This window comes from Phlebotomus argentipes, unplaced genomic scaffold, assembly GCF_947086385.1.
Source record: "Phlebotomus argentipes unplaced genomic scaffold, Phlebotomus argentipes genome assembly scaffold_4, whole genome shotgun sequence".
Taxonomy (NCBI): Eukaryota; Metazoa; Arthropoda; class Insecta; order Diptera; family Psychodidae; genus Phlebotomus; species Phlebotomus argentipes.
The window spans coordinates 3,242,756-3,255,844 of NW_026776174.1; the positions used below are offsets into that span (position 1 = coordinate 3,242,756).

At 39.9% G+C, this 13,089-nt stretch overlaps 1 protein-coding gene across 2 annotated transcripts in view; it reads right to left on the reverse strand.

The window, feature by feature from the left end:
* Positions 1 to 3: 3 nt before the first annotated feature.
* The window catches only part of LOC132258064 (uncharacterized), a 36,722-nt gene continuing 23,636 nt past the window's right edge, over positions 4 to 13,089 (reverse strand). Inside the window, exons 1-7 of one of the 2 annotated variants that reach the window (XM_059755167.1) lie at positions 8,277 to 8,698; positions 5,642 to 6,276; positions 5,448 to 5,559; positions 3,957 to 4,096; positions 3,389 to 3,899; positions 2,130 to 2,844; positions 4 to 2,073 (exon numbers count right to left, since the gene is read on the reverse strand). In XM_059755167.1, the coding sequence (XP_059611150.1) occupies positions 1,210 to 2,073; positions 2,130 to 2,844; positions 3,389 to 3,899; positions 3,957 to 4,096; positions 5,448 to 5,559; positions 5,642 to 5,957 (2,658 nt within the window). In that variant the 5' untranslated portion in view covers positions 5,958 to 6,276; positions 8,277 to 8,698 and the 3' untranslated portion in view covers positions 4 to 1,209. Of the gene's footprint in view, positions 2,074 to 2,129; positions 2,845 to 3,388; positions 3,900 to 3,956; positions 4,097 to 5,447; positions 5,560 to 5,641; positions 6,277 to 8,276; positions 8,699 to 13,089 lie in introns of those variants that run through there. The other variant, XM_059755165.1, reaches the window with a different exon arrangement.

Consider the following 13,089-nt stretch of genomic DNA (forward strand, 5'->3'; position numbering starts at 1 on the left):
AAGTTCTTGCTTGAAATAATTTTTATTAAATCTCTGAGAAACTTACTTGAAACAAAACAGTTAATGGACCAAATGAAATCTTCATTTTTGTGAGCTTTCAACTTTCACGAATCTCACTTCCCTGTTCTCATCATCAATGTGCATACATAATGTAATTTAAAGTTATAAAAAAGTTCACCTAACAAAAAATATACAGACTTTTTTGTATCTATCTACAGGACTTTATAATTGAGTGTTTTTTTCATTAATCCGAGAGAATCAATCAGTATAGACACAATGAGCCGGAATCTTTGTTCCACGGCAATTCATTTTTTTTTTCTTTTACAGACAACCTATGAAGCGATCACCTAAAATTTCCACAAATTCACATTTAAAATTGCATGTGCCCTTCCAGTGACATTCTCTGTGGACTAGTGTATATTCCTCCTGTTTTCTGTCTTTACAAAGACTAAACACACTCTTCCGATTCATCGCTAAATTACAATATTTATTTACACCTATCTGTCACTTCTTTCACGTTATATCTAATAGAGTATATAACTCATTTTGGTATTTCTTTCTTTACTTTTCGACACTCCATGTGATAATAAATTATCAGTCGAGACTAGTTTAAGGCTTTGTGAAATTTTGTGTCTTCAGTTTTTGGTTATCATCTTCACCTAAATTACATATTCTACAGTAATTCGCAAAAGTAGTAACATCTTTTTTTGTGATTTTGCAGTGCAATAACAGTTTCGCGCGCAAAATGAATCTACCAAACATTGAGTAAAGAGATAAAGGAATGTTTTCAGAGGATTAGAGTTGTAAAACATAGTTATTTTCTGCTGAAGAGTCTTGAGAGAAAAGTGCTTTTTTTGTCTTAAAAACTATCTGTTTGTTCACTTTGGGAACAAATACATGTTGATGTGCATAAACCCTTTATAAAAGATATATTTTTTGTCAAATTTTTCAAATTGTTAACATCTTAAGATTCACGCGAAAAATCTGCATTTCACTGCTGAATTGGAGTGCTCTTATACATTGACATTTTACAAATTAGTTATACAACAATCTCAAAGATACATCCACTTGTCTTGGATTCCTCCGGCAAAATATACTCTGTTGGGGTAGCATCGGGTGTGGATCCTCCGCCACGCGGTCCGTCGCTCAGATGTAAAAGTCCGACTCGATGAGCTGCTGGTGGGGCGTGAGGAGAGCGGGGGCCGGATGCTAGCACTTTGGCAGGAAGGTCTTCCGGTTGGGCAAGAGGCAGAGAATGCTCAGGGCCATGACCATGTGCCACACGGAGTGCACGATGTGGTAGTTCTGGCGCGTCTGCAGGAAGGCGTAGCACACCAGACCCACCATCACCAGCACTGCCCCCAGAGGCATGCAGATGACTAGGTAGTTGCGCGCCGGGAACCACTTCCTCGTCTTGCGGCATCGCAGTCCCCAGCTGGCGCTGATGAGGCAGATGCCCGTGAGCGCCGGAGCCAGGAAGACCCACAGTGACTGCTTGTTGAGTTCCGTGCCGAAGGCGAGCAGGATGGCGCCCAGCATGTGCAGCAGTGACACGAAGGTCTGCCGCACGTGAGCCATGGCGATGAGGGTGACCCAGATCGCCAGGAGGCCGCAGTAGAAGTCGCAGAACTGTAGCACACCAATCTTCACCAGGCAGAAGCTGTACTCATCCTCGCCCGAGTCGCAGGCGTGATAGAATGTGGAGAAGAACATGGCGAAGAAGTAGATGACCGCTTCTGTGTAGTACTTCCTGCGCACAGCGAAGTAGATGCTGGGAATGAAGAGGAGATTGCTCAGGGTGAGCAGCAGCGAAGCCAGCAGAATGGACATGGATGAGGGCACTTGGCTGTCCTCGGTGCAGTCCCAGCCGCGGTAGCCCTTGATGCAGAGGCAGGTTGAGAAGACGAACCCGCCCGACATGTAGTGATAGCAGCGTCCGTAGCGTCCACAACGACCGGCGACGCACGGACTGGATGAGATGGTGAAGAGAACGCTGGCATTGCAGGAAGCATTGTCAATCACGATCTGTTCAGTGGCATACTTGTGGTGAAGCTCAAACTGTCGTGACATTTCCTGAGAAATACAAATTTGTTTTAGTCGAAGGCAAATTTGATTCACGGAATCCTTACCTGATATTTCGGTGTGCACTTGGCGTCCATTAAGCACTCCTTGATCTTCAGTGTCTCAGTTTCATTTAGCTCTGCTGAACATGTTTCGCTAATGAGGCAATTGTGATAGAAGTCCTTTCTCTGAGCACAAGCACAGGGCGCTTGCATCTGGCCAAGTAAGTCTCTATGGGTCCTGACGAAGTCTTTCACACTGTCGATGATGGTTGTGCGAGCGGCCGTCTCAGCACCATGACAAAATAGCCCTAAAGTCACGTGCCAGTTCCCTGACTCAGGGAAGGGCACATGAACGAGTCCAGTACTCGTGTCTGCATCTGTATTATTGACTATGATGGCTGCTGGGAAGACGCTGCGACCGTAGATGCACTTGTCTGGCCACGTGGGCACCCCAGGAACTCCCAAATGCATGCACACAATAATGGTCTGATTGCTGCGCACGCCATTCGTCATTTTTGCGGCATCTTCCGCCGAGGTGTCCACGAGTTTCTGGGCAAAGAGAGGCGCACTTTCAGTGACAGAAAGCGCGGCGCTCTGATCCACGGCATTTCCTCGAATGTCCTGCTTCATGGATATGGCGAAGCTGAGTGTGCCTCCAATATCATACACATCGCCCACGTCAAATTTGAAGAGCACCGGAGTTCCGGCGGTCAGATTGAGGCTGGCGGGCACTGTGCCATTGATGTCAGGCAGGAGATCATAGTCAAACATGAAGAACTCCCTGGAAACATCAACTCAGTTAATTTTTGATAAAGTTGAGGCAAAGAGGATTTGAACTTTACTGCAAGTTTTGCGCTGATTCGCTTTCATTCCTCTTTCTCTTGCTTGTGCCAAGTTCATTAATGTTTAATTCAGACGTGGCGAAAATGTGAATTTCAAATGTGAATAAGGGTAAAAAAAATGAATTGAACGGACTTAAATACGAGTTTTGCTCTATAATTTCACTCAAATTCGATTTGCTTTTCATGTTTCCGAATTCATGTCTACTTAAAAATTTAATTGCCAAGTCAAATAATTGCATTGATATTTTGTGCAGAATTTCATATTAAAACTTCTCGAATTTCATTGACTTTTTGACTACAATTGTGAATGTTTTGTCAACTCGTTTAATTCACAATTAAAATTTTATTATGCTAATTTCGTTTTTTTTTTCAAACAATGTAGTTTTATCAGCAAAATGTTATGTTTTGTGCAACATTCTTCGTCATATAATAATGTGAACAAAGTGTTGGGCTATTGAGTGATTTCTTAGGTTCAATCCTCACCTGTAGGTCTGCCTAAGTAGTGGATAGGAGTCATAGGAGACTACTTTGTGATCTGGAGGCAGAGAAACTTCTGTGGTGTGAAATACTGGCATTATTGTGAATTCCACATCATAGACAGCAGCCTCAGCGTTGTCTTGAGATGAGTTTGCACTGTCTGAGAAGCTGATGTCTACGTAGTGCCATTCGTTCTCCTGCGCATGGAACTGCACAAGTTGAGCACTTGTTTCATTCACCAGGATAATGTCCGAGTGCAGATAGCTGTGAGCACTGGGCAGAGCCTGGGAATTGACGCTCACAATCACTTCCGGACATTCTGAGCATGGCTTCACTATGACAATCTGGAGTGTGATGGACACGACTTCACGCGGCACAAAGAACCTGTACGTGAGTGGTGAACTGAAGTTCGTCAGCAAAACGTCCTGCTGAACCACATTTTCACTCAATGACTGCGGATTGGTTTCAATCACTGACATCTCGGACAGAAGCTGCGTTTCGCACGATGGCGAGAGTCCTGCAGAGGACAAAAATGGTCATTAAGAGCGCATGAAGAGGGATATTAGGGGCTCACCTTGCTGCTCAATGCGATCATTGTTGGGATCTGTCCAACTGATGAAAGCCACCGCAAACCAATTTCCCGGCTGCGGACCCTCCACGTTGAGCCGTTTCGTGGTACTGTCGGATTTGAATTGCAAATCGTATATCTGGAATCTGCAATAGATAGAGAAGCCACTGAATAATTAAATGCTCACACATTTGCCACATTAATGGCTAAGTTGAGTTAGCGAGGACTCCCGTAGCTCCTTCAGACTACACATTTATTAACTTCCACGGAGAAATTCATTTCCACACCCTTGGCATCATTGTGAAAGTTTCCGGGTGTGCTGAGCGAGGCAACAGTTTTTCCTGAGCGCAAGACACCAGCGATGGAGTGTTTGAGCAAACATTTGAGAAATTAGCATTCATTAAAAAGCGTCTGTCCTGCCTGGTGGGTATTGTCTCATCGCAAACACCCATTCTGGGTGTAATGAAAAATATTCCAACTTAAGACATGGTAAACTTCCACTACTTCGCATCAAAGTATTTCTTTTTACTAAATTGCAACAAAACGGACGACTGAGAGACGAAGTTCGTATACTATAATTCTAATTTGAAATGTGAATTATCAATTAACACCCTCTTATTCCGAAGTATCAAAAATGTTATTACAAAACCGAGCTGATTCGTATGCGATTGTCGAAAGCGTCAGAATCAAAGAGCGACGCGTCTTGGGTGAAATACAATTATTGTTTGCTAAAGTTACTCTTCTATTTTTCCCGCTGTTTCATTTCCACTAATTGGACTTTAGAATTCCCTCTTATCTGCACAAGTTGGAGGGCAATAAAAGGCAATGGATGGAAAGGGAATGAAATTTTTGGTAAGCAACTCTCATATTCATTGAGAAGTTTCCACAAGTGCTTCAATTGTGCCGAAATTCTTTATAGGAATACTTAAAGAGTTACCCGTGGTGGCAGAGGGCAGAAATGCTTCCTCAAGATGCCGGATCTATGTCAGTTGCCCAACAACTTGTACATGATTTTCCACAGAGACTCCATATTGTGGCTCTGTGATATGGAGCATATGTGAAGTGCTGGGTGAAACCCCATGAGAGTACTGAAACCTCAAACACACCAAATAATAATTTTAAGCAGGCATCGCAACAACTGCTCACGTGAGCTCTGCATGCTAAAAATTCTGCATCTTATGAATATGTGCGATGCTCAAGTTTCTTGTCTGCATTGAATTATTTCTTATCTCCGCAACTTGTTTGCGGGTATTTTAGAAAGAAAGAATTATTTTCACAACTTGATAAATTAATTAAATAAAACGCACACACTCTCTCTATCCTTTCTAAAAACTTAAGTCGTTTCCTATTACAGGATTTTTAAATCAATGCACAATTTAATCTTGTTTTTTTCATATAAGAAGATAACATAACGTCAATAAAGTGGGTTTTAAAGTGTAAGGCAAACAAGAAAATTTTATACACAGATGTGACATAAGTAGAAGAAAAGCTTTTCACCTTTGGTCAGCGCTTAGGAAGTGTCGAGGAAATGTGATATTTTCCGGACTTATAACAGGATAGCTTCCAGCCTTTAGATGTAGCGTCACATCTCTCTCAGGACACACTCTTTCTGCAAAAAGTTAATCAATATTAATCTTCTCAACTGACTCACAGAGAGGATGTGGGGAAGCTCGGGAGTCTTATACACTCACGGAAGGCACTTTTGGATTCCTCGAACGCCTTAAAACTAAACATCGCCGTGCGTGTGTCCTGCGGCACTCGGAAGTGTAGGATGGAGACATCCTTGTACGCCGTGTACTTGAGCAGAGTGTTGGAGGGCAGGCGAACGAGGGGAGTTTGACCGGGGCCGGCCATTGTTGCGGGTCCATCGACAATATTTGCCACCACAGATGCCTGGTACGTGTTGATGAGAGTGAGCAGTCCCATAATCCCCAGGACTCGCATTTTATTTCCCCACTCAATTGGCGACATTGGTTTTTCAGCACTTCTGGTCACCTCTGTTGCCATTTTTCGCCTTCGCCACCCGCACACCCTCGTTCATGAACTTCCGGTTGCTCTTTTGTTAACTCGTCTCGTTTCGAGAACTCTTATGCACTGCACCGAAACTCACTCAAATGCATACCATTTACAGCCACGCCGTCGTCTGCTGATACTCCATACAAAGAGTCCAGCCGAGTCCGAGAAAATGAAAATCCGTGTGAGCGAGAGTGTGAAAAATTGTATGAATCATGTGTCACACTAGAGCGCAGCCAGGATTGACGAGAGAGCCAGAGATTGTTGTTGAAGTCGTAAATGGTGTGCGGAAAATTGTGCAGATTATTGCAAACTGAAAAGAGAGGAAAACAATGTGAGGCAATTAATAAGAGATCATTGAAAAAATTCACACTATTTCAGTATCAAAGGCTTAGAAGGGAATTTTAATTGAATCTTCTGCCAATGCTTCGACACACACACAAATACACAGCGAGATGAGGGAAAACCAAAAGGAGGAGCAACTCAAGAAAGTTTCTTTTCAGGCCGACTGTGGCTGAGAAACTTTTCACCCGCACCATCAAGAACTCTTGTCTGTTCGCAGTGATAAAATTTAATTAACCACCTTTCTTTAGGCGAACCTCCCTATAAATGTATAGTGTCGAACCACACGCTCCATTTTCGCTAAAATTCTTCTTCAATAGTTCCATGACTTGAAAATTCTTGGAATGTTTGGCTCACTCGCGAGATGAGCAAAAAGTTTTTCGCGACTCACCCGCACATTCCCATCCAGCTTAAGTGAGTTGAGTTACTTTGGCCACAACCATTGAGGAGGAATTCCCAAAATTTCTATCTATAATTCTACAAGTTCTGCCACAAGACTATGAATTTTTATGGAAGCAATCAACAAATGGAAATTTTATAACTGCACTGCTGCTTATGGGGGAGAATTTTTATTATTTTTTCCAAGGAAAAAGCAGTAGATAAAGTTCTGAGAAATGTTTCTGATACTCTAATGCCCAATACGGGATACAATTATGATAAACATCGAATATTCATTAGATAAGGAGACTGTTTTAATTTAAATTTCAGTGTTCTGATGGAGAAGGATTTATACGATAAAATTTTCATTTTCAATTTCTCGCCAAACAACAAAGTCCAAAATCCTTTCAGGTAAATTGAACTTTTGCTCATCCTCTCTTCAATTACGCTGTTGCAGAATTTACGATCTCTACATCGATTCCTCGTGTGAATACATTTTACGATGTTGTTGAAAAATGCAACTAAACGCTAGCATAAATCGATAGGGCCTACAAAATATTACAAAGTGCTAGATTATTCTATTCTTTTTGTAAATTTTTAAGTGTTCATTCTAGTTTTAGAAATAGTTAACACAAAATCCCGATTGTTCAGCTCACAGTTAAAGCGAAAGCTCTTCTTGTAGTCTATAAAAGCGTCAATATTGATTGAAACATAAAAAAGTACTGAATGAAAAACACTATCATGAAAAATATATCTGCTAATGTATTTTCACTGTCGCGTCATTGGCATTGTTTTTGCAAAAGTTCTTTTTTTCATTCACATATGTTACGACTTTCGTTGAAATGGAATAATTGGACAAAAACAGGCTATTTTCATCCAATGCTCAATTAGCAGTTAAATTTATGCCACAGGGAAAATTCCATATCAGCTTTTATTGTATTTATTATTCACATTTATACATTTATCTGGATTTTATTTTTGGTCTCAACTTTTATGCTTTTTATTATAAGTTTTAATTACGCGAACGGATATTAAGTAATCCTACAAAAATCGCATTCTATTCATTATTTGCCGTATTTTATTTTAAAATTGTCATTTAAAGCCCAGTTATGTGAAATAGTTATTCGATTCTGTGGCTTTGTGGGTGAATTTTCACACCAGAAAGAAGCACTTGTCGTGTTTGTGCAAAAACATATGCAGTGAAATCGAAATAAAATACCATTTATCATCGGCTGGACTTTTGTATTCTGGAAGAGTTCGATTTTTGATGTTATCAAATGAAAAGTAACTGTGCAAGAAGCGAAGAAACTTTCTGTACAACATAAGAAAACTTGTAGCAATCCCTTTCTTTTCAGCTCCCGTTCCTGACTTATTGGGCAGAAAACTTTTATTCGTTAACCAATTTTTGATCCAAAAGACGAAGTGAAAGATTTGCCGGACGGAAAGTTTGCGAAAAAACATCTTGTTGATGAAATTACGCAATAGATGACAAATTATTCATCTCACAGAAAAGTAGTCATCCCGTTTGCTCAATTGTCGAATATTTGATAAGAGAATATATTCCACTGATAAAACGAGGTATTATTCACTTACTTTTCGTGCGTGTTGGTAAGTAAATTCTTGTGGTTGATAAGATAAAGTGAATGAATTGAATAGGATGATTTGGGAATGAAAGTGGCAGCTTTCATTGTTGATATTTAATCCCCAAATGCGGTATTGTTCTCACTGAGTAGCACAGCAATAAATGAATCTTTAGTCCCCCTTAATACCCCATCAAATGATTAAATCACATTAAATAGTCACTGTTTGTGCATTAAAACATTCCTGTCGTATGACAAAATTAATCACTTCCACCACTTGACCAAATCACTGTGAGTTCAAGAGGAGAGCACATTTAAATTGCATTTGAAATCGCTCGATAAGTCTTATGAAGTGAACTTTTGAGAATCACAGACAAGAGGCTACTGTGCAAATAAACTTATTAAATAACAGCTGTACAATCGATTCTATCACATCGAAAGCCAAACGTCGACTAATTCGATGGAGCATGAAGGCAGTCGGAGTGTAGTAGTTTGTGAGATATCAGAGCAATGTATTTTGGTTCAGTTCCAACTTGATAAGAGAGGTTCAGATAATTCTGAAAGAGTTTTTCTGGCCTAAAGTGGCCATTAAACAGCAATCAGCTTGTTTGAGTTGTTTGAAGAGGATTTCTGAGGAGAGTCTGAGATTTTCTGAGAAATGCTCCCTTTTTTGTATTCAGTGAATTAGTTCTGTGAATGAGCAAATGCTATTAACCCTTCTCGAGATATAACGAGAAAGGAAAACTGTGTCGGTAGTGCGAGGGGGTGATCCGGCCGGGAAGTCAAAAGATGACCCAGAGTGGTGATAAAGCTATCGCTGTGTAGTGGGATGCGCTGTAGAAGTGCTAAACGCCACATGTGATGATTACGACGTTAATTTGTTGAACACTCCACACTGAATTTATTGATAAATTGCCCGAATGACGTCACAGTATCTCACAGCGAACGCCACAATTCTTGTCACCACGCTAGTTAAGAATAACCCATGTTACTCACACTTTAAGTGCTCTAATCTAGCGAGTGCAATGAGATTTCTGACCGCCGTAACATCTCACTGTAGCACTAATTAATTGGCCAATGACCTGCATTGTGCCTCATATTTTTCTAGCACTTCTTATGCAAGTCACAAAACGTACGGCAATTTCAACACACTGACGGCGGTGGATGGAAATTAACATGATTTCTTTCCGCCAATTCTCATACAAAATCGCACGGAAGTTTTGTCGAATACACCTTGAACGATTTATAATGGTAATGCCTTAGGCTTGGCACTCCATTCGGCAAATTGTAAGCTCAATTGCGCACTGAGGTGAGAATTTAAGTGCACGTCAAGTCTTTTCTGCTCACCTCTTCAAACACAGAACAATATACACTTCTTGTAAAGCGAGTATTTGTACATCAGGGATTCTTAAGAAGAAATCAGCATGTTTTCTGAAGTGAAAGTGATTTTATTGTTGTGCAAAATATGAAGCACATGAGAGAAATGAGCAATAAGTGAAAATCCATATCATCAACTTGGAAAATTCAGTAATCACCTTCGGGAACCTCTTAACGCTGTGCTAAATGTCCTTATATCTCATTAATTTTTTGGCTCTCTTTTCCTCCTTTTCATCCTCCTCCTGGTTTTTATAGAACTGAACTTCAAAAGAATTTGAACACTTTAATGTAACTTGACAAGATAATGTATGATTAATTATACTGAATAGATTCGAATGCAATCACAAATTTGTGCAGTAATAAATGCTGCATGGCATACAGTGAATATGCAGTCAGGTTTTCATGAATAATAAGTTTCTGGCGTTTCTTTTAAAAAATCATGATGTTGGTATGAATATGCATGCTTCGAAGCATGTCTGGGGAGATGAATAATTGAAAGTGTTAAAAGCAAATGAACTTTGGGGAAGAAGATTTTTATTGGGTTTATCTTGGGCTCATTAATATGCAAAATTTGAAGAAGGAAAATATGAATTGACGTTCCACGAATTTTACGTTTCGTTTAAATTAATTATAAAGTGATGTTTATACGGGTTCAATTGTATTCAAACCTTTCAAATCAGAATACAGAATCAGATAACATTGAAAGAAAATTTAATTCTGTAGACTCACTTGTAGAAGTGAACAAGCTTTAAAGCTCCCTGAGTTTTACTAAAAATTTAATACCTAGCAGAAACATGTTTTCATTTAAGTTTTGCTTTCCTTTCCGTTCAAAGGTTGTGATGAACAGTAAAGCAATTATATAAAATCAATAAATAAGAGTTTGTTTGGTCTTCAGAATTGTTCATCATATACTCAAAGAAGCATCTTTGACATTTTGTGTATTACGATTTCAAAGTGGAGTTTGAGACTTACAAACTGATATCAGTGTGTATGTTCTTACACTTAGATAGATCAACAAACGGTGTGTAGTGTACTTTAAAGCATCTACTATTCTCGCCTTTCTCTCACAACACTCTGGCTTTGTTGTTCACGTTTGACTTCAGGAAAAGTCCCCATAAATACACAGTCGAGAAATTGCTCAAGACATGAATTCAGCGGGGTGAAAAAATTATGAGAGAAGGCGCCAAATGCAGAAGGAAGTTTAGAGAGATGAACCAAATTCAAGAGGATACTGCCGGGATACACAATGGCTTGGAAAATATGTCAAAATCATACACCATTTGAGATTCCACTAGTTATAAATCTTTTTGCCGCCATTCAAAGGAATCATCACACGATTGCTCATTTATCAGCCAAGGCATTTTTTTCCTGCTTTTGCCATCATGTGCACTATCTTGGGGAAAATTTGTGGGAAAATAATGCTTATTGTGTATTCGTTGGAATGCTGAGAAAGGAGGCGTTTTCGTGAAGTTAACATCACCATCAACCATAAAGGATATCGATTTCTGAGGCGTGAATTGCTTAAAGGATTTCAACACATGGATTTATCACTTTAAGTGGGGATTTCTTATGGATTTACTCACGACAGCAAATCCCTTCTGAAGGAGAAATCCTTTCTATTTACCACTTTTTCAGCTACTTCGCATGTTCGCACTATATGAAATTTGTACATGATACAGAAAGGGGTAAGTTTTAATTTTGATTAAAGGATGTAAAGACACATATTAGGAAAGCAATTTACGGTATATTCATGGGAAATATACGGTATGTAGTATGAAAACTTTGGAATGCGAGACAAGTCAGTGACAAGAGCAAACTGTGACGCCCGTTTTCGTGTAGTTATGGATGCAGTCGTCGAGAGCAAGCAAAGTGGCATCAAGAGGATTTATTGATGTGGACGTGGGTGTGATTTCTGGGCAAATTGCTGGAAAGCGGAATGCTGTGGAGGAATGTCTGCAATGACTGAGTGCCATGGAAGGAAGGCGCTTTGGCAGAGCAATGAAATGTAAGTTAAACAAAAGTGCTTCCCACCCGGAGCTTCTGTTGCCATGTGGGGTGAGCAATTAAATTTATTTAATTAAATAGAATAATTTTTGCCGAAGGAATTTCATCTATTCACCCCCTTCGGTTGCTCGTGGACTGGCGAAAGAATTAATACCGGGCGGTCGACCGGGGAAAATAGACGAAACTCCCCATAATTGCTTATTCCTCAGGTGCTTGGTGTGGCTTCTGTGCCGGATCTCGGCAGCAAATCCACTTCACTGGACCATAAAGCAGATTAAAATGATTGTGTGTACCATTTAAATAATTTCAATTTAACTTTCACTGTCCAATTTATACCGCCACTATGAAATAGTTATTGTACTCCGGCGAGGCGCAAGTGCTTCGAGTTAAAATTTTATTTGCACTGTGTGTATTAAGGCTTCCACAGAATCCCATCGTCTCCTCCTTGCCGTAATCGCCCCGTGGATTTATCATACTTGGAAATGAAGGCAGAATTAAAGTCATAAATCTGTGATACATGGGTGAGAGAGCGGGAAAAAATTGGACCACATGTGCGCTCTCATCTCAGCATAAAATATTATATGGCAGCATGTACACTCGGACGAGAAAGAGACAGGGAGAGAGAGCGAAACATGGTCTTCAAAGGAAAAGCATCGGGTGAATGAGAGACTTTCATTTCATCAAAATCATCGATCTTTTCACTTTGACTCGGGCTGAGCTTTTTTACCTCTTCGAGTTCTCTTCCTTCACAGAATATATTTTCGTCTTATACCCACTTCCTCAGTGGTGGTATCATTTGAGCCACTCTTTGCCAGTGTATTGCACTTTCATTTTGACACTGAAAGGCCATTTGTACAAAGAGAAAATTAACGCCAAATGGGAGAATGAGCCGCGTGTGTGTGCCGAGTACAAATTACAGTCCATTCGTTTGCAATGAACTCTGTTGACTCTCCGGGTGATAAAAATGTATACACAATGATGTGCTTCAGTTCGGAATATCAAATGCTGAATTGCCAATGGGGTTTGGCTAATGCTCCTACCGGAGGTCCATAATTTCGCTTAAATTTCATTTCAATTCATAAATTTGCTAGAGACACGTTTTCAATTTCAATCAGCAGCCACTCAACTCGAGTATAACACCTCAATTGGAGTGTCGACCCGTGGATGATACAAATAAATTACCAAATTCAATTTGAACCCATTTTTTGTGCAAGTGATTTTGAAATTAATTGAATTTCTCCTATTAACATAACCACTATGATTTCTTTTTCAGCATTCGACCCCTACAAGAGCGAGAGAGAGGAAATCAAAGTGTTTTTCATCAACCTAATATCACAATGATCAACAGTATCGTTTTACGCCACGCTGTCATGTCATAGATTTCTCTTTTCACTGAAATTATCTGGATAAAAAATCAATAAAGAAATACAAAGTAAGAATACAAC